At 45.7% G+C, this 18197-nt stretch overlaps 1 protein-coding gene across 1 annotated transcript in view; it reads left to right on the top strand.

Moving 5' to 3' along the window:
• insrb (insulin receptor b) overlaps positions 1 to 13845 on the top strand; it is an 81066-nt gene extending 67221 nt beyond the window's left edge. The window contains exons 13-23 of the mRNA XM_087836913.1: positions 73 to 226; positions 324 to 472; positions 2880 to 3036; positions 3130 to 3226; positions 3307 to 3374; positions 3467 to 3696; positions 4066 to 4176; positions 6440 to 6602; positions 6685 to 6814; positions 6901 to 7035; positions 7114 to 13845. Of these exons, the coding sequence (XP_087693039.1) occupies positions 73 to 226; positions 324 to 472; positions 2880 to 3036; positions 3130 to 3226; positions 3307 to 3374; positions 3467 to 3696; positions 4066 to 4176; positions 6440 to 6602; positions 6685 to 6814; positions 6901 to 7035; positions 7114 to 7468 (1749 nt within the window). The 3' untranslated portion in view covers positions 7469 to 13845. The remainder of the gene's footprint in view (positions 1 to 72; positions 227 to 323; positions 473 to 2879; positions 3037 to 3129; positions 3227 to 3306; positions 3375 to 3466; positions 3697 to 4065; positions 4177 to 6439; positions 6603 to 6684; positions 6815 to 6900; positions 7036 to 7113) is intronic.
• Positions 13846 to 18197: the final 4352 nt, after the last annotated feature.

The following is an 18197-nucleotide window of genomic DNA, read 5'->3' as shown; positions in this document are numbered from 1 at the left end:
TGTTTACCACATCTTTTGCCTTCACTTTATTTGAGTTGCAGTCGAAGTTCAATCTCTTTTCCTTTCTGCCAGGTGGAACAAAAGGTGTTCTCAAAGGAGTCGACGGTCATCTCCAACCTGCAACACTTTACCAGTTATAAGATAGAGATCATAGCCTGCAACGATCCCACAGATCCCAAACGCTGCAGCATGGCGACTTATATCAGTGCCCGAACGATGCCTGAGGGTAAGAACGGACACACGCGTGTGCAAATAGGCTGCTGCTGCACCGAATATCAGATTCGCCTCACTGTGAAGTGCTTTTCTCTGTCTGACACCTGCAGAGAAAGCAGACGACATCCCAGAGCCCGTGACCCACGAGATTGTGCAAGGCGAGCCGCCCTATGTGTTGATTAAGTGGAATCCACCCATCAACCCTAATGGGCTCATCATCCTGTACGAGGTCTTCTACAAAAAGGTTGGAGACTCAGAGGTCAGTATGAACCACTGGGCCTGGGAAATGTTAGTGGGAGGACTCGGGGTCCTTTGTTTGTCAAAACTAAAGGGCACAGAGGTGATGTGGGAAAACAGCCGGCAGAAATGATCCCGATTCGCTCTGCTGGAAGGACAGAAGGGAAAACAGATGCAGGTGAGAAGACGAGGAGTGATCTGGGTAGACTCCAGGCAGGCCGGGAAGGAAAGGCTTCCTGTAAACACCCCGATTTCTGTCTGTTCATTATAGAAGAAGACAAGGAAATATTTGTTTACAGCCTCCTGGTGCTGCGTGTCGACGCTGTCGGAGGCGTCTGTTTGTGGATGAAATTCTGGGAATGTTTGCGTGCATACGTGCTGGTCTGTGACGGCGCGTCCAAGTCTTGTTGTTTACTTGCTCTAAATGTGTGAATTCATCTCTCATTACTATTCATTGCTGCACTGCCTGACCCCAGGAGCCAGCAGCAGATCTGTTACCATAGTGACAGAGGCAGGATGGAAGACGAGTATGCAGTGGCAGCGATGGACTCGCGCGACATCTCGCTGCGCTGAAAAACCGCCCGTGGCCCGGACTGATGTGGATTCATTTAAAATGGTGTTTGGGGCGCGTTGGAGGCTCACGTCGATGACAACACTGAGAATGTTACAGCACAGTTATGAAGGCTGGATGCATTTATCACTGCAGTGATCACTTCCTGCTGCTTTCAGTGCAGGACTTCAACTGCGACAGTGCAGTCGCGCATCAGCCAACCTTAAGCGTCCTTAACGAGTCAAACGAGCCCAGCTTTTCACTTATATCAAAGGGCTACAGGTCAATTTTTAGATTACAGTCTTATGTGTTTTTACACATGTCAGCTCTTTGGATACATTTTAATTCAACAGCATCCACTTTAAAAAATTGCTCCTTTGTGTGAGTGTATGTAGTGATTTGGTCTGAACACAAAAAGCTCTGGTTGTTCTTCTCACTTCAGCACAACATTCAGGTTTGCACCAAATCACAACAGCCCTCCCCTCGAGGCCCTTTATCCTGCAAACCAACGAGCCCAACAAACATCAGCAAGAACGTTTAAACGTTGGCCCTTCAAAATAAGAGACACAAGTGTAACTGCAGTCAAACTCTGATTTCTTCCCGTACACGAGCTCGAGCAGGTCGTTCTGTGAGGTGAAGGTTTGCTTCACAGCAGCATGAGAAGACGGGGTGGAGTGTGGGCTGTCCACCCAATCAGGGGTTAACCCTTTAAAGCCGGTCAGAGCAGCACGCTCCGTTTTGCGTAACTATTTTTAAATCCCGGTAGCTCTGCAACCACGTGAGCTAGCGCAATAATGTTTTTTTGCATATGAAACCGGAGGAGTTGTACTTACATCTTATGCCATCAGCTTGTCCTCGGTCACAGTTTCCTTCCACATATAGCTTTGCAAAAACTGCATAAAAAGCACTTGCAGCAACAAAAACATAATATTCCAGAAACACGCTTTGCCGATCCGATCAGCTGTTCATAACACTTCCTACGTCCATCAGCACGAACTATCGCATGTCCGCCATGAAATAACAGGAAGTGACGTCATTTTCACGGAAATGTAGTTTTTTACCATCAGGGCCTCATGAGCCTATACTGGTGTTTTTAAAAGTTATCTTTGACTTTATGACTTTCTGTGTGGTTTCTGGGATGCTTAGGACTCATATTGCACTGCTGGAAATAGTTTATTTTGATGCATATGCTGCTTTTTTGCAAATTTGCATTATAATATTTACTTTTGTTTTTCCTGCAGTATATAAAAATTGGTGTATTTCAAAAATAAAACTATGAAGACACTCAAAATAAATTTCCTGTGGTGGGAAACTATTTTGTGCAACTTTTTTGTATTTACAGTTTTGAGGGATAAGCCTCTTAAATTTCTCTAACTAGAAATATATGTTAAAAAACAAAAACGATTTTACATTTTTTTGTAGTTTATTGCACTTTTTTGCAATTTATGTAATTACTATGCACTTAATGCAGACATATTATTAAAATCTGGGTTATAATGGTTGTATTGATGTATAGCAACTTGAAATGCTCCCAAAAATGGCTCCACAGCATGTAAACATATAATATAAGCTCTGGCAGACTTGGCTCTATGGTAGGTCTTAAAGGGTTAAGAGGAATTGGCTCAGTAAAAATACTTTGGTCACTTTTGATTGGGTGGGAATAGAGCAGTGAGTGAGCATCATGCGTGCTACGTCCTGCACACTCTACCCTGGCACCTGAGTATTTGAAGTAATGTAAACACATCTGAACTGTAGTATTTCCTGCTGTGCCACATGTGTGTAGAAGTAACCTGGAAATATCCGGACCTGTTTGTTCCATTATTATTTAAGCAAACCTTTAGAATAACGTGGGTTTTCTCTCTTTTCTTTTCGGGCCTAGGTTCACACGACCTGTGTGTCACGGCCGGCCTATCAGAAGCTCGGTGGCACCAAGCTTTCCCTTGTTCAGCCTGGAAACTACAGCGTGAGGGTTCGCGCCACCTCGCTGGCAGGAAACGGCTCCTTTACTGAGATGATTTACTTCTTCATGCCCAACCGTAAGACTCCGAGAGTCGGACTTCTGAACTTAACAGAAAAGTGGAAGAAGCCAAATTTACTGTCTCGTGACCGCTCTTTGTTATCTGTTGCAGCTGATCAAGGTTTGATTTGGATTGTCATGGGTCCCGTCATCTGCTTCATCCTGCTGCTACTCGCGGGAGGTGGAGCGTTTGTGTACTTCAAAAAAAGGTTGGTCTTTAACCAGCAGGCTGCCCATTACAGCCATAAACTGCAGTGACTCTTAGTGACTCTCTGTGGTCGTGTTACAGGCAAACCGAAGGCCCCTTAGGAGATCTCATCACCTCTCCAAACCCCGAGTACTTCAGCGCTGGTGACAGTAAGAATAAAATAGTTGTTTTTTCCGTCACACAATGATTTGTTCCCTCAGTTCGCTCTGTCAAAGCGGTCATTCGCACCTGTGTTGTGTAGTGTACGTTCCTGATGAGTGGGAGGTGCCCCGGGAGAAGATCGCACTGCTCAGAGAGCTCGGTCAGGGCTCCTTCGGTATGGTGTACGAAGGAGTCGCCAAAGACATCGTCAAAGGCGATCCGGAGACGCGCGTGGCCGTCAAGACGGTCAACGAATCGGCCAGCCTGCGAGAGAGGATCGAGTTCCTCAACGAAGCCTCCGTCATGAAGGCTTTCAGCTGTCACCACGTGGTATGACTCTTTAAACCGTTAAACCCTCAGACAGCGGCACGGCACGCCGAGAGGACGCCGGAGCAGCTGCTCGCCAATTACACTAAATTACAGCTTTTCCGTCGGCTCACTGAAAGCGGCGGCACACATCTGACTCAGTCATGTCTTGTTTTGCTGGCGCTGCCGTGTTCACGCACAGTTTGACTCTACAAACAAACGTTGTAACTGTTACTGTGGTCCCGCAGAGCCGGCTGATCACTAGTTTAACTGAGGTTAAAACGTCAGCTGTAAAAGTCAGATTGAGGTGTAGCTTTATAATTTCTACTCATTAAATTGAAAGTCTGCTGCTAGATTTGAGCGCGCCGTTTTAACAGAATGAATTGTTTGCAGGTACGTCTGCTCGGTGTGGTGTCCAAAGGTCAGCCCACCCTGGTAGTGATGGAGCTGATGACCCACGGGGACCTGAAAAGCTACCTGCGGAGCCTCAGGCCAGACTCTGAGGTATGTAGTCCTGATTATTGTGCTCCCACACGCTGGTATGTAAGCCCCGCCCCCAAACGTCACTCATGTGGTTTAATAGTATTTTTTACATATGGATGCACTCCCTGAAGCCTGTTTGCTGAAAATTAAGCAAAGTAGGGTTTTTCCACCTGTGTATAACGAGTCACTCAGACCGATGGGCCCATGCACCAGCAGTGTTTGTGATTTGGGACGTGCAGTAAAGCCTACAGCCTAATGGTTGTTCATAAAATTTCAAAAAAAGGTGAAAAGAAGTTGCACGTGTTATGATTTTAGCTAATATTCCTCTGCTAAGGCTCAGTAATGAAGATGGTGATCAGTAGACGATAGACTCACCTGCTCCTGCTGCAAGTCACCTGATCAGTACACGGACTGGTTCTTATGTAGTGCTTTTCTACTCTTTTATACAACATGCCTCAGTCGCCCATTCATACAGGATTTTTCTAAGCTAAAGTGTGTTCTAGCTAACATTCACACTCCGATGGATCGGAGAGTATCCCAGAGATATTGGGCATGCAGACTGGGAATCGAGCCACCAACCTTCCAGTTGGCAGTAGCTTTTATCTGATACCGGTGCCAAACCGGTACTTTTGAAACGGTGCCGGTGCTTAAACAATGGAAAAAACACCAACTTTGTTCTAAAACCTCTCATGTTTAGCTGTTTTTTGTTTTGTAAAAAGATAACAATGTTACTTGTTACATTACAATGTTACATACTTACTGATACCAATTTGATACCAACTGATAAAAGTTTTTAGGCAAAGACCGTCTAAGTAACAACAATCAGACCCACGAGTGGTTTATTGGGTGGTGGAGGCTTGGAGCATGGCTGTCATCTGGTGGTTAAATACTGGGTGATCAGCCAATTATCCAATCGCAGAGCAGGAATGAATTCCACTCAACGACCCGCCGGCACTGGACTCCAGTAAGACACATCCAGGTGTCCACTAGGGATGGGTATCGTTTAGGTTTTATTCGACACCAGTACCAAACCGGTACTTTTGAAACTGTGCCGTTGCTTAAACAATGGAAAACACAAACTTTGTCCAAAAACCTCTCATGTTCAGCTGTTTTTTTGTAAAAAGATAACAATGTTAGCCTTTTCTGCAGCTATGGGGCATATATGGTATCACTCTTGGCTGGAAGCAGCTTAAACAATGGAAAAAACACAAACTTTGTCCAAAAACCTCTCATGTTTAACTGTTTTCCACTTTTTCTTTGGTCATTTTAGCCTTTTTGTCCAGGGTGAAGGGAGTATCTGCCATCAAACAAGAAGACAGTCGCATGTAGCTATGATGGTGTTTGCTAGTTCACCTTACATGCATTAATGTAATAACGTGGTTAGCCTACTCAACGTAAATTACACACGAACAACATTAAGCGACTCACGCAGAGAAGAACGGCTGCTGCTGCATCATCATCCTCATCATTTCTGCTACACTGGCAGGGCTAGGGGCCAGGACTCTACTCTTCGGGTTTTTGGGGGATGTTGCTAACTCCGGGTCGATAACAGGCACCACACCCGCAGTAGATGTGCTCGGTGTGAGGTCTCGCAGCAAGCTATCAAATACGGCGCATTTCTCTGCTTTTAAAAAAACGCTATGCGTCGCCAGGTGTTTCATCAGATTTGAGGTGTTACCTCCTTTGACAGTATCACAGTATCAGCTTAAAGCACTTGTTGCAGCTGCTGAGTTTGCATCTTTTGCTGTGAAGTACAGCCAGACTTTGACCGCTTCGCCTTGGGCGTTTTTAATCTGTAGCTCTGCTCTAAAAGAACGTACGTACCTGGACCCGCCTACTATCCTCGGAAACGTAAAATGATTGGCTAGAATCTAAAGTGTATCACAGCTCAGGAAAATAAAGCACCAAAATGTGGCTGCTTTTCGGTCTGGTTACTACCGTTTATGTCATTATGGCACCGGATACCGGTACCCATCCCTAGTTGGCAGGTGACCCAGGCTACCTCCTGAGCTCCAGCCACTCCACCTTTGCTCTCCACCAATCCTACGAACATCTTTGAGTTTAACTAAAATGCCAGACAGTAGCTGTGATATTGGGGCAGAATATGGATCGCTGTCTTCATTTTCCCTCCATGGGTAGATGATCCAAGTAGTCATGCAGTAACATTTAGCTCGCCAGCGTAGCGAGTCGGTCACGTGACTGAAAACGAGTATTTCAGCAGATGGCCAGCACAGCGTTACCTGCGCGACGCTTTGAGTCGCTCTAACCTGTTTGTGGTTTGTAGAACAACCCGTCTGGCTCCCCACCACCGACTCTGAAAGACATGCTCCAGATGGCTGCAGAAATCGCAGACGGCATGGCCTACCTCAACGCTAAAAAGTTCGTCCACAGAGACCTCGCAGCCAGGAACTGCATGGTGGCGGAGGACTTCACCGTCAAGATCGGAGGTACCAGAACGCGTTTGTTGTTGTTGATACCGCCGTGTAGTCGGAGGTGCTGTCTTAACCTTTGTCTTTGTCTTCCTCTTAGACTTCGGTATGACACGAGACATCTATGAGACGGACTACTACCGTAAAGGAGGGAAGGGCCTGCTTCCTGTCCGGTGGATGGCACCCGAGTCGCTGAAGGACGGCGTCTTCACCGCCCACTCTGACTGCTGGTGAGTCACACTCACACAGCGGCCCACCGTACAGCCGCACGTCATTCGGCCTGATCTCATCTGTTTGTGCGTTTGTACATCTGCAGGTCGTTCGGCGTTGTGTTGTGGGAGATCAGCACGCTGGCCGAGCAGCCTTACCAGGGTTTGTCCAACGAGCAGGTGCTGAAGTTCGTCATGGAAGGAGGATTCCTGGATCGACCGGAGAACTGCCCTGAGAGGATGTGAGTAGATGCGGAGCTGGGAAAACTGCCTTCCTCGTTACACAAGACTAAACTGGCCTTTCTTCATCCCTCTTCCAGGCACAGCCTCATGCAGATGTGCTGGCAGTACAATCCCAAGATGCGTCCGACGTTCCTCGAGATCATCGAGATGCTGCGGGACGACCTGGACCCGTCTTTCCAGGAGGTGTCCTTCTTCTACAGCGATGAAAACAAAGTCCCCGAGACGGAGGAGTTTGACCTCGACCTGGACAACATGGAAAGCATCCCCCTGGACCCTTCTTCTTACTCCCAGAGAGAGGAGAGCTTATCCAGGGACAGCGGGCCCTCGGTGGCCCTGAGGGGGAACTATGAGGAGCACGTCCCCTACACACACATGAACGGTGGCAAGAAAAACGGAAGAATTTTATCATTGCCCAGATCCAGCCCTTCCTAACATTTCCCGTTTCCTCAAAGAACTCTTTTCCCCTTTCCGATCTATTTTTCTGTCTCCTTCGTGTTCCTCTCATCATTTTCGATGATCGTGATTTTCTTATTCTTCAGAGAAGCCCTTCAAAAAAACAAAAAACAAAAAAAGAGACACAAATCTCAGGACTTTTTATTTTCTTCCTCGTGGCTCCAGAACAGGCGAGGAGATGCAAACGTGGCGTAACGCATCAGACCAGAAAACCAAACTATCGCTCGTCACCGACGCCGCGTCTCCACGACTCCTTGTGATGGAAACGGGGAAAAAACAGAAAACTGTGAACACAACAAACCTTAGACAACCAAGAAGGCTGCTCGTGCTCGACCTGCTCGAGACCCGCCCCTCCTCCTCGCCCACCGATCCGCATTTCCACGATTCTGTGCTTTTTTATTTGATCTCCCTCTTTTTACTCAGATAGTGGCCTTTGTATACGTGGCCTGTAAACAAAGTGTCTGTCAGCGCTCACACTACTTTTTGAACAATGACTTAATCAGTGGGACTTGCAAAGACTTGATCGTAGAACAAACATTATTCCCAGAGGAATGTTTTTGTTGTTTGTTTTGGTTCTGCAGAATTCCAAACGACAGATTCGTCGGGTGTTTGGTGACAACTTTTAATTTATTTGCTTCAAACGTTTCTTTTTGTGTCCTCAAGGCTGAAGGATATTTAAACAGTTAAGAATTGGACAACAAGAGTCCCTCAGACTGACCAATAACTGCTGCTTTCATATATTTTAGTGGGTATAGAATTATATGAGTATATATAATAAACATATATGGAATATTGGTATTTCCCTACCAATATTTTATATATATATAAAATAGATGGCATTGTAAATAGTTTGTAATATTTTCCATCAGGAGCTTTGCTTGTTCTTTGTTTTGTCGGGTTTATTATTCACATTTTTTATATTTTATAGCCCCAAAAATCGCTCCAACCTACCGGCAGTGCTCTCGGTGTCTTAGGCCTCCCTCTTAGTCTTTGTCTGGGAATGCTGTAACTGCATTTCCTTCCTCTCAAAGTGCACAATAGTTCAATATTTCACTACAGCTTTGAAAATAAACTAAAAACAAAACCAAAAAAAGAGAGAAAGAAGCTTTACGAGGCGTTCGTAGGTCGGCGTGCTCGGGCGTGGCGTCGAGGCTCCCACCTGTTTGTTCCTGCAGGTTTGTGGCGTCGTTCGTGCGGTTTTCCTTTTTTATTATTTATTTTTGTGGTTTTTCCGGTTTGCCCGTCCGTGTCAGCTGTTGGCGAGGTTAGACGGCGCGGTGCTGCTCGGAGTAAAGGCGGAGCATGACCTGACAGCAGCGGTTGGCGTTCTGCGTTAGATGGAGGGTTCATCAGAGTCACGCGTCGCCCCTCCACCCGTGGCGTCCTGTTTGCTGCTGATGGTCAAGATTAGCCTGGTGGAAATTTCCAGGTTTTGTGGTCGAAGCCTGAAGGAAAAATACGGAAAGTTGCACCTGCAGATGGAGGGGGGCAGTCTCCCTGTGTTTTTGAGAGAGCACAGGGAGGGGGGGGGGCTGCCAGTTGGTTGCTAATCCCATTATTCTCCCTGCTATCACGTGCAGACTGTGTGCAGCAGCTGTTTCACTCAGGTCTGACATTCCAGTTGAGTTGGAGCTCCTCGTTCCCGCGAGCTTTTCCTGCCTGTTGGCAGAGCTCACACACACACACACACACACACACACACACACACACACACACACAGGGCAGACGTTTGATTTTCCTCCTTAATAGATGAGATACGTGGCAGACAGATTTCTCTGAACATTCACACAAGCAGAAACTTGTCAAATTGCTCCTGATGATGATTCAAAAACATTCCCGTCCACTGATCCCTGATTCAGAGTTCAAAACAAGTCAAGTGTCCTTACGGCTGACCTTTCACTGACCCGCCGCGGCCTTCATCCAGAGCCCAAAGGTCACCGGTGTTTCGCAGCGGGCCGGCCCGCGGCCGCTCTTCTGTCGTCCTCAGGCATCAGCGGATAGTCAGCGGATCTTCCCCCCTGAACACAGAGCAGTGCAGGAGCCAAACTGAACAGCACTCACAGCCAAAGCGTCGCTCTCTCAAGAACCCAGAGAGTCGAGAACGCCGGGAAGCTGCCTCCAGATATTTACCAGTGCCTTCTCAAACCCCGAGCCTCTTCCAGGCTGCATCTATTGGCTGTAGTTCAACACACACAGAGACGACACCGTCGATCACACCGGGCGCGGAGCGGCCCGAGTCTGCGCCGCGGCCACTAACAGGGGGGAAATGATGGAGTTGTTTTCAGCTCCTCATACTGAGGAGTTGAAGCCGCGGGTGGTGGTCGTTTGTTTGGAAAGATAGAAGCAGACAAACATCAGCTGCGTGAAATATTCCAACTGCATCACGATCCGATCACGCAGCAAAAAGCCGCTCAGAGTCGGCACGTCGCGTGTTCCTGCACCGTCAGCATGTTTAGGGCCGCTGAGGGTGGAGTAAGTGCTGCAGGCTGGTCAGCTGTAGAGATGGAGTCGGCGGTGGTGAGCGGCAGCAGTGCTCGTTAGCTAATTAGTTAGTAATGATTGTCGTCTGTGTTTGGCCGGAGTCTACCTCAGCGCACACGGAGGAATCAGGCTGCGGAGCCTGAATCATGGATGGCGCGTGAAAGCGAATCTTCCCCGGTTGCCGTCTTGCGTCCGTGGCGTGCTCTTATAGACTCACATCTTATTTTGAAGCCCGCGCGTCGCGTTTTAAGAGCACTCATCCCCCCTCTCCTCTGCACGTTTCATGAATCTTCACACAAAGCTTCCCACGGTCACTGGAAGCAGCACCGTAGCTTTACTGCTCCCCTTTTCCGCGCTCACCGGGCCTCCGGGCTGTGAGGCGGCTCTGATATCAGAGGATGTGACACTGACGAGAAAACCAATAATATCGTGACTCTGCTCATATCTGTGATTGCCTTCACGCAGCCAAGGCTAACCGAGCTCCGCCGTGGACCTCGCGCTGCTTTATCTTCTTCGGCGTGTCAAACTGTCTCCGGTCGAAACAGTCGCTGTGTTCACATCTCGAGTCTCCTCCTGTCGTACTTTTGTTTCTCTGATTTCATTCTGTACGTATGCTTTTGCTTTTTTACTGTGAATGTCGAGTGATGACCTGTATTTCCTGTCAATGTCGTGGCTGATCAGGACGCAGACGCCCGGGCTGCGTACAGGAGGACTTTAAGCCCCGCCCCCTCCTCCGCCTCTGAAAGGGAGAAAAGCTGGACTCGGACCATCCTGTGTGCCATAACAACTATTAACTGAAATCTCGATTGTAACTTTTCGTCTCAGGGAGGCGGCCCGATGCTTACGGTTGGAGAGTAAAGAGGAGGAGGAGGAAGAGCTACCTACCTTTTATCTGCTCTGACTGAAGTTCTCAGCATCCTGGTAAAAAGGCGACAAAAACCTAAACACTCTTCTCATAAATCAGTTTTCCCGGCCTGTGAATCAGTCAGGACCGCTCCACTCACACGTGATCTGGCGTGGACTGCCCTCTAGCGGTCGGATGGGAGCGTTGCGCGTCAGGGGCTGCAAAGACAAACGGCTTCCCGCTCCTCCGCCAACCCACAGTGCCTAAAGCTCCGCCCCTGACAGTCCACCAATCACAAAAGAGGATTTTCCCGCCTCCGAACACGAAATGAAAATCACATAAATTTTGTTCTTGGCGAAACTTTTCTGCTTTTTTTTGTTGTTTTAGGAAATCATTGTTTTTCTTTTCAACCTTCCCTCCACGCAGAAAAATAACAGCTGAACTCAGCTCAGCTCGCTTTGTGCATGAAGATGAAATATCTATACCAGCAGATAATTTGATGCTTACTCATGTTTTTGTTTGATTTTGACAGCCCAAAGTCACGCAAACACCCGCAATTAGCAACAAGCGAGCGCACAAACATTCAACGTGCGTTCGTTTGCTGCACGATTTGTATGTTTGTCATTTTCTTTTCGAATGAACCCAATAATAAGCTCTTTCGTGTAAATAGCAGCAGATCTTCTCGTCCCTGGAAAAACGAAACGAGAGCACTTCATTTTTAGGGAAGTTTGGCTTTGTTTTGCTGAACTCTGGTTGGACAGAGCATGCTAGTGACGCAGCACAGGGTGAGAACAAAGCATTGTATGTATTATTGTTTTGTTTTAAAGAGAAAAGTATTATGTTTTAGAGATGTTGATATCTATTTTTTTTCTAGCCAAAGTAGGGAGGCCGAATACGACGACCTTTTCTGACTGTAAACTTTTACTACTCTTGTACATTTTGAATTTAACATTGTTATCAATGTGTATATAACTTTTTCTAAATTTGAAAAGATTCTTTTTGTTTTTCATGAAACGACCCACTACACAGCGCGCAGTCGAGTCTGTTATTGTGTTTAACCCGGAGCAGCGCGGCTGCAGACGCAAACTGTACGCGGCCCGAAATGCTTCGCACGCCGACCCCGCTCTTAGTCCGATGCATGTCCTGAATGTTGGCCTGAGAGGTCGTGCGATTTCGGCCCGCCCCCGCCTCCACCCAGCCCCAGCGGCATGCCACCCTGTCACCCGTAAAGCCTTTCTCACGTCACACACGCTACACCTGTCGCAGGTGTTTTTGTGTGAAAATGTTTCCAAGTAACTTGTTTGTTGTTGTTGTTTCTTTGTGAGTGTGGACAAACTGGAAAAGACCACTGTGCGTTATTTTGAAGAAAACAAAAAAACACAAGCGAGAAAATCCTGAATAAGCTAAAGAGAAAACGTGTTTGAGAAGCGTGTCCTCGACTGCAGAGCTGGAAGGCTGTCACAGGAGTCGTGCAAGGTTTTGATGAATTCCCTCACGGAGAGTTAAAGGGGAGCTATTAGTCACTTATATGAGCTGTTACGGGTGAGTGCTCATATTAAGCTAAAGTTTCCCTGTGAGTTTTTTCTACTCTTGGCTCTTTGTGATGTCACAGAGAGGGTCTAGTGTTGTTTCAGGCATTGGATAAAGTAAGTGGTTGGACCAACCCTGAGATTTGGATAAACAAAGGACTCGTTCAAAGCGACTGTAGCGTAGCGTCCTCTCTAAACGCTCACATAAAGATTAGAAAGAGCGAGCGTGACTCTGACTAACCAACGAACACATCACCTGGATGCTTTAGTCCACAGAAGACCAGTGACAACAGTTTTTCACATTTACTGGTTATTTGCTGAACCGTGTCCGACTGTGTGTGTGTGTGTGTGTGTGTGTGTGTGTGTGTGTGTGTGTGTGTGTGTGTGTGTGTGTGTGGACTAAACAGATTAGTTATAATGTGTCTAATATTGAACTGTAGGATTTTAAGGTGTTTTATCTTGTATGGAAGCTTGTTTCTGCCACTGGAGGGGGAAAAAAACAGCTTAGGTTAGTTTATGTCAGTTTAGGTTTATCAATTCTGCATGAGTCTAAAATTGTGACTTATGCAGAAGTAAATTGAAATGTTGAGATATTAAGTCAAAGATTAAACGTAGGTCTGTCTGATGGGCTTTATTCGTCTTCGATTGGTGGAAACGAGCTGCGTAGCTTTGCTCAGAGCCACACTCGCCGTGTTCAGTGTCTGACTTTGTGCTAAGCTAGCTGCCTCTGTGCTACAGCTCGGTGTTCCCCCATAACACAAACAAGCTTTATACGAGCGTAAAGGCTGAACCTCTCCTATGAATGACTTCCAGTCCTGTGTGTCGAAGCCCTTTGTCAGGTGACCGACACGAGGACGAGCTTCCGCCGGTCCAGTGGTCTGCTCCAGTTTGCACACCAGTGTGCGATGCTCGTTTCGGTGTGTCGTTGTCCTCGGTTGAGACCTTCACGAGCGCTCTCTTCGTCCTCCTTCACGTTTCCTCTCTCCTCGTGCACATAGCTGGTCCCCAGAATGCTCCGTGTTGTCTTGCAGGATACCTCTTTGTTAATGTCATTTTATTGGCGATGAATATGCTGATGTATTCTTTTTGGGATATGTTGTGTATACGTTCTGTTGAAATGTCGGCGTGTACGCGTACAGCAGGTGTATATGTGTGTATGTGCAGTGCAAAAACACAAAACACAAAAAAAGGACGCCTCGCCCCAAAACCCGCAGATCGCTTCATCCCTGACACTGGATCCAGATGTGCCATTATCTTTATGTACCACAAATATCGACTACACGGCCTCACACACACACACATGCATATTGTACAGGATCAAAAACGTGCCATGACGAAATGAACGCTTGACAATTTATTTTTTCTATGTTTTCAAAGGAGAGCCAAGTAGTGACGTGTACAGAAAATGTTGCAATGATATGAAAATAAAAATCTTGCTGTGTGTAAATTATTCAACAATTAACTGTTTATATTAAAATTATGAATAAAATTATTGGAGAAAATGCGTCTTTGTGCACTTTGTCAGCTTGAGGAGTTAAACTGATCGCAGACTTTGTGTTTCTCAGTCACGTTGTTGAGGTTTGGATTCATCCTGTTTCCTGCTGTTAACACTTGAAGCCTGCTGATGCATTTCAGGGGAAATATTTTCTGTTCCATTAAAATGATGAACATCTGCAGGTTGATTCAATTCCAACATTTAAAGCTGGGAAAGGCAACAAATCATGTTTCATTATTCTGTAACTCTGATCCAGAGCTAGACTCGTCTCAGCTCCCAGGCTGGGAAAGAGCTTTAAACTGGGACGTGAGCGTCTGACTGATTACTGCGAAGGTCTCAAAATAAAGTTTTGTTGGAAAATGTCACAATGCCTTTATCCAACTAATCTCACATGAGCACTCCTTTGTCACTGCCATATAAAAAGCACCACAGGGTTCGATCTGCCGTTGGGATTGTAGCACTGGACTGAGTGATGATTCAAACCTGTGGAGTGCAACAGCATCAGACGGTCCTCTTTGTTGGTTTCGTCACTGATTAAATCAGGATATTCATAAAATGTAACGAGTGAGAGGAACTTCAAATACAACACAAACTACACCAAATTCAAAATCAAATTCAAATTTTATTTGTCACATACACAGTACGATATGCAGTGAAATGCTTAGACAACTGCTCGTGACCTAAAGAAAAAAAGAAAAGGCTATGAATAAGATAGGAAATAAATATGAAAATTAATAAGGGTAAATTTAACTGGGAAAGAATAAGATAAAATATATAAATTAAAGTTGAAAATAAAATAACTGTACAACAAAATACACAATACACAGTATAGAAATATATAAGAATGTATGAAGAAATATAAATATATATACACAATAACAGCAGCTGTACAAGTATTAACTGGAAATGAAGAATATAATGTCCAGTGTTGTGCAATCCACCAGTGACTTTATAAATAAATGCAGAGCTGCATTAATGAATCTCAGTTTTATTTTGTGTGGAAGTATCCAGATGTCTGAGCAGCTTAACGCAGTAACACGACTGTTACTTTGTTGCCTGTTCTAAAAACGACTTATGCGAGTGAACCGAGCGCCAAAGATAAGTGACAGCCTCCTCAGTGGTCGCGTCTGCTTTTTGCTTCCTCCTTTTCAGGTCCTAATTATTTGCTTCTGTCATCTATTACAGGAAATGACATCACCTGGTTGCTATTCTCCATATAAGATGGTTTTTATTTGCTTTGGTTTCACTGCGCTCTGGTCATCGCTGGTTTGATGCTATTGTTCATTAGTTTAGCTCGTTTTGCTTTTCTTCACCTTTTTGAACTTTTATTTCTACTCAGTAAAAATTGTTACCACATGGATGAAAATTAAGCTTGTAAAATGGGCTAATTGATTTTTTGAGTGAGATGTTTTGGGCTGTTGGTTCTTAAGAAATAGAAACAAATGTAGTTTTTGGTTTCTTGTGTGGTTGATTGTGTTAGTTTCCTTTTTTTTCCGGGCTGTCCTAGTTTTGTCTCTGTGCCGTGTCCTCTGTCTCCTGTGGAAACAAGTCTAGTCTCCATCTTTGTTTCCCCGTGTGTGTTTCTGTGCCAGTCTCTGGCTGTATCCCAATTCAGGGTCTGCAGCCTTAAAGGCCGCATTTTAAGGCCGATTACGTCACAGCGACGCGACGAAGGCTGTCCCAATTCAAAGGCTGCTCGAAATGCGGCCCTCAAATGCGTCCTTCATTTCCCTGAATTTTAAGGACGTGGCGGGGTAGACTTCGTGGCCCAACATATCCCAGAATGCATAGCGCGGCGGTGGGTGTGGATAATTTTGCCGAAAAAAACAGCGGATGAGGGGCGCCCGAAGAGTAAACTTTAAGTAAGTACTGAATATGATGTCACTTATTTATGTGCAAATGTTTAATAACGAAGAACATTAAAACTACTGTTGGCCACATGTCGGCAAAGTCATGTGACATTAGTGACGTTTGTACTAACTTGGTTTTAAAGCCTTTACTTTAAAATATACGCCGTTCAATAGCTGAGCTTAATCAGAGAATGATCAAAGCTCATGTAGAAACAAACAAACAAATGAACAAAAGATTTTCTTCATTTCTGTCAAACAAAGCTGTATGAAACGTTTCCAGCTGTTAGCATCATGGTTGCTAGGCAACCTGGGCAGCGCAACGGAGGCTAGACCGTCCCATTTCACAAGCCTCGCACTTCCGGCCTTAGCAGTCTTTAAGTGCGTGGCCCTTGAGGATCGTTGAGGCTGCAGACCCTGCAGATACAGTCTCTGTAGTCGCTCGTTTTCCCTTTTGTTCTGTTAGCATGTCTAAGCTAACCCTTGTGTTAGCTACTTCCTGTTTTATTTTGTTAGGTCCTTGTCCCATGTATGTCATGTGCAGTTTTACTTCCTCTGTCTCCTCAGTTAGATTCTGCTCAGCTGTGTTCCTCACCGGTTCCCTTGTCATCTCTGCTGTGTGTCTTCCTGGTGTCCTGTAGTAAGTTCCTCGTATTCCTGGTATATTTGGCGTCCTTGCGTTCCAACAGTTACCTTGTTTCAGCAGTAAAACTGTATTTCCGAGCGCTTCTCTACGTTTGGCTCTAAACCTGCCAGTCACGCAGTAAGAGTTACGACAATTTCACACAGGAAAATTGCTGATTGTGTTAATTTCGGGACCGTTTGTTATCTTGGTGTGTTGTCCATGTGGTTGAAGTGTTTAGACTGGGAACACTGGGAGTACTGGCTGTGACTTCTGTGTTTCCCAGGTCCAGAGAAACTGGTAGTATTTTCAGCTGCGTGATTATATTCGCCCTGTGGTTGTTTTCTTCTGGATTTGTCTTCAGCACTTCCTCCTTGTTTAAGTTATCTGATAAATATAAAACACGAGTACTGTTTATGGACTAGCTGGCAGGGCAGGCTCAGGTGACACCGGGTGGATGTGGCAGCACGTAACAATGAGCTGATGGAGTTTCTTGGGTTCGCAGGACGTCACCACAGATTTGTAGTCGTTTCTCTGAGGTGGCTCCTTCGACCATCCTGTTACAAAAAAGCACTCCCAGCTGTCGTGTTGCTTTAACATTTCTTCTGATCCTGGAGCTCAAAATTGTAGAAATCTTTTAAGATGCTGGTTGGATGCATTTGTGGGCGTGCCCTCCTGGAGGCCGGGGGGCGGGGGAGCAGAGCTGAGCATCCTTGTCGGCTTCTTTTCATGGAAAGTTGGTCATCAGCTGAATTACTCTGAGCGAAAAGGAAAACCCGATGCTCATTTGGGCCCTCGGGGTTTTTTAGGGTCCACTGGACCATCACTACCAGTAATGTTGTATACAGATCATAATCTGCTGACTACTACTTTTTTGTTTTAATGCTTTGTGCAGAACGGTTACTCGAGACTTCTGCTTTGGCTGCTTTTGTATCATATTAAAGGTTAAGAAAATTGTGCATTTTCTCAAACACTGATGCCTCAAATGACACCAACAAGATGATTTGCAAAGAAACCTGGCTTATCTTGGTGTGATGTGCAGTATATGTGGAAGTGGAAGACAAGCCTAAAAAACCAAATACACAGCAGATAGCATCCATGATAGTCTGAAGGTCGTGCCCTTGAAGTCCTGCAAGGATGATACAGGAGAGATGGATCTGACCCTTCAGTCGACCCATCTACTGCTCAGTCTCATCAGAAATGTCTCAGTGTTAGCGCGGCTGTCAGGAAGCCGTTCTTAAAGAAGGGAAATGGTCTGAGAGGCACCAAAGGGACAAATCCAAATGTGAAATGTCTGGATCAGATCTTCATCAGTCAGGTCTACTGTACCTCGTTTTTAAAATGCATTTTTCTCAGAAAATGGAAAGTAGATGCAACGATTGAATGAAAGGAGTAAATAAAAATGGAAAAACATTTAAGTTGAACATTTACTGAAGCATTCTCACACTTCAGCATCCTTCAGACGCAGAGCTGTGGCTGGCAGCTGATAAAAATCGTCATGTACCTAAACAGCTCTGCTGGTGTGGTATCTTGATGGTGGTTGAGGAGGATGCTAAGTCTCACCTATTAGCTGATGTTCTCAGCCTGAGACCTGTTGTGGTGAAGCCATGCACTGCACAGGAAAGCAGAAGAGTAACTGATGCACCCCCATCTGGCCAATTTAAGCTTAATGAAAAAATAACTGCTTTGTGTGTTTGTTTTACAAAGTCCCAGTCTGAAGCACAGAGACGTCTTAAAGCTGCACATTGCAAATACTTTTCTTTCCATTCTCTGCATGTCGGTTGGACTTCAGGGGAAAAACACGAAGACTGCACGGCCGGTTTGCACAAGCCTTAGTTTTGATTCAGAAAAAGATCTGAAAGTAAAAGAGCAGCAGTGCAGCAGTCGTCG

Source organism: Neolamprologus brichardi, chromosome 23, assembly GCF_056152115.1.
Source record: "Neolamprologus brichardi isolate AB-2024 chromosome 23, ASM5615211v1, whole genome shotgun sequence".
Taxonomy (NCBI): Eukaryota; Metazoa; Chordata; class Actinopteri; order Cichliformes; family Cichlidae; genus Neolamprologus; species Neolamprologus brichardi.
The sequence above is the reverse complement of the archived record's forward strand: the minus strand, read 5'-3'. Positions and strand labels throughout refer to the sequence as shown.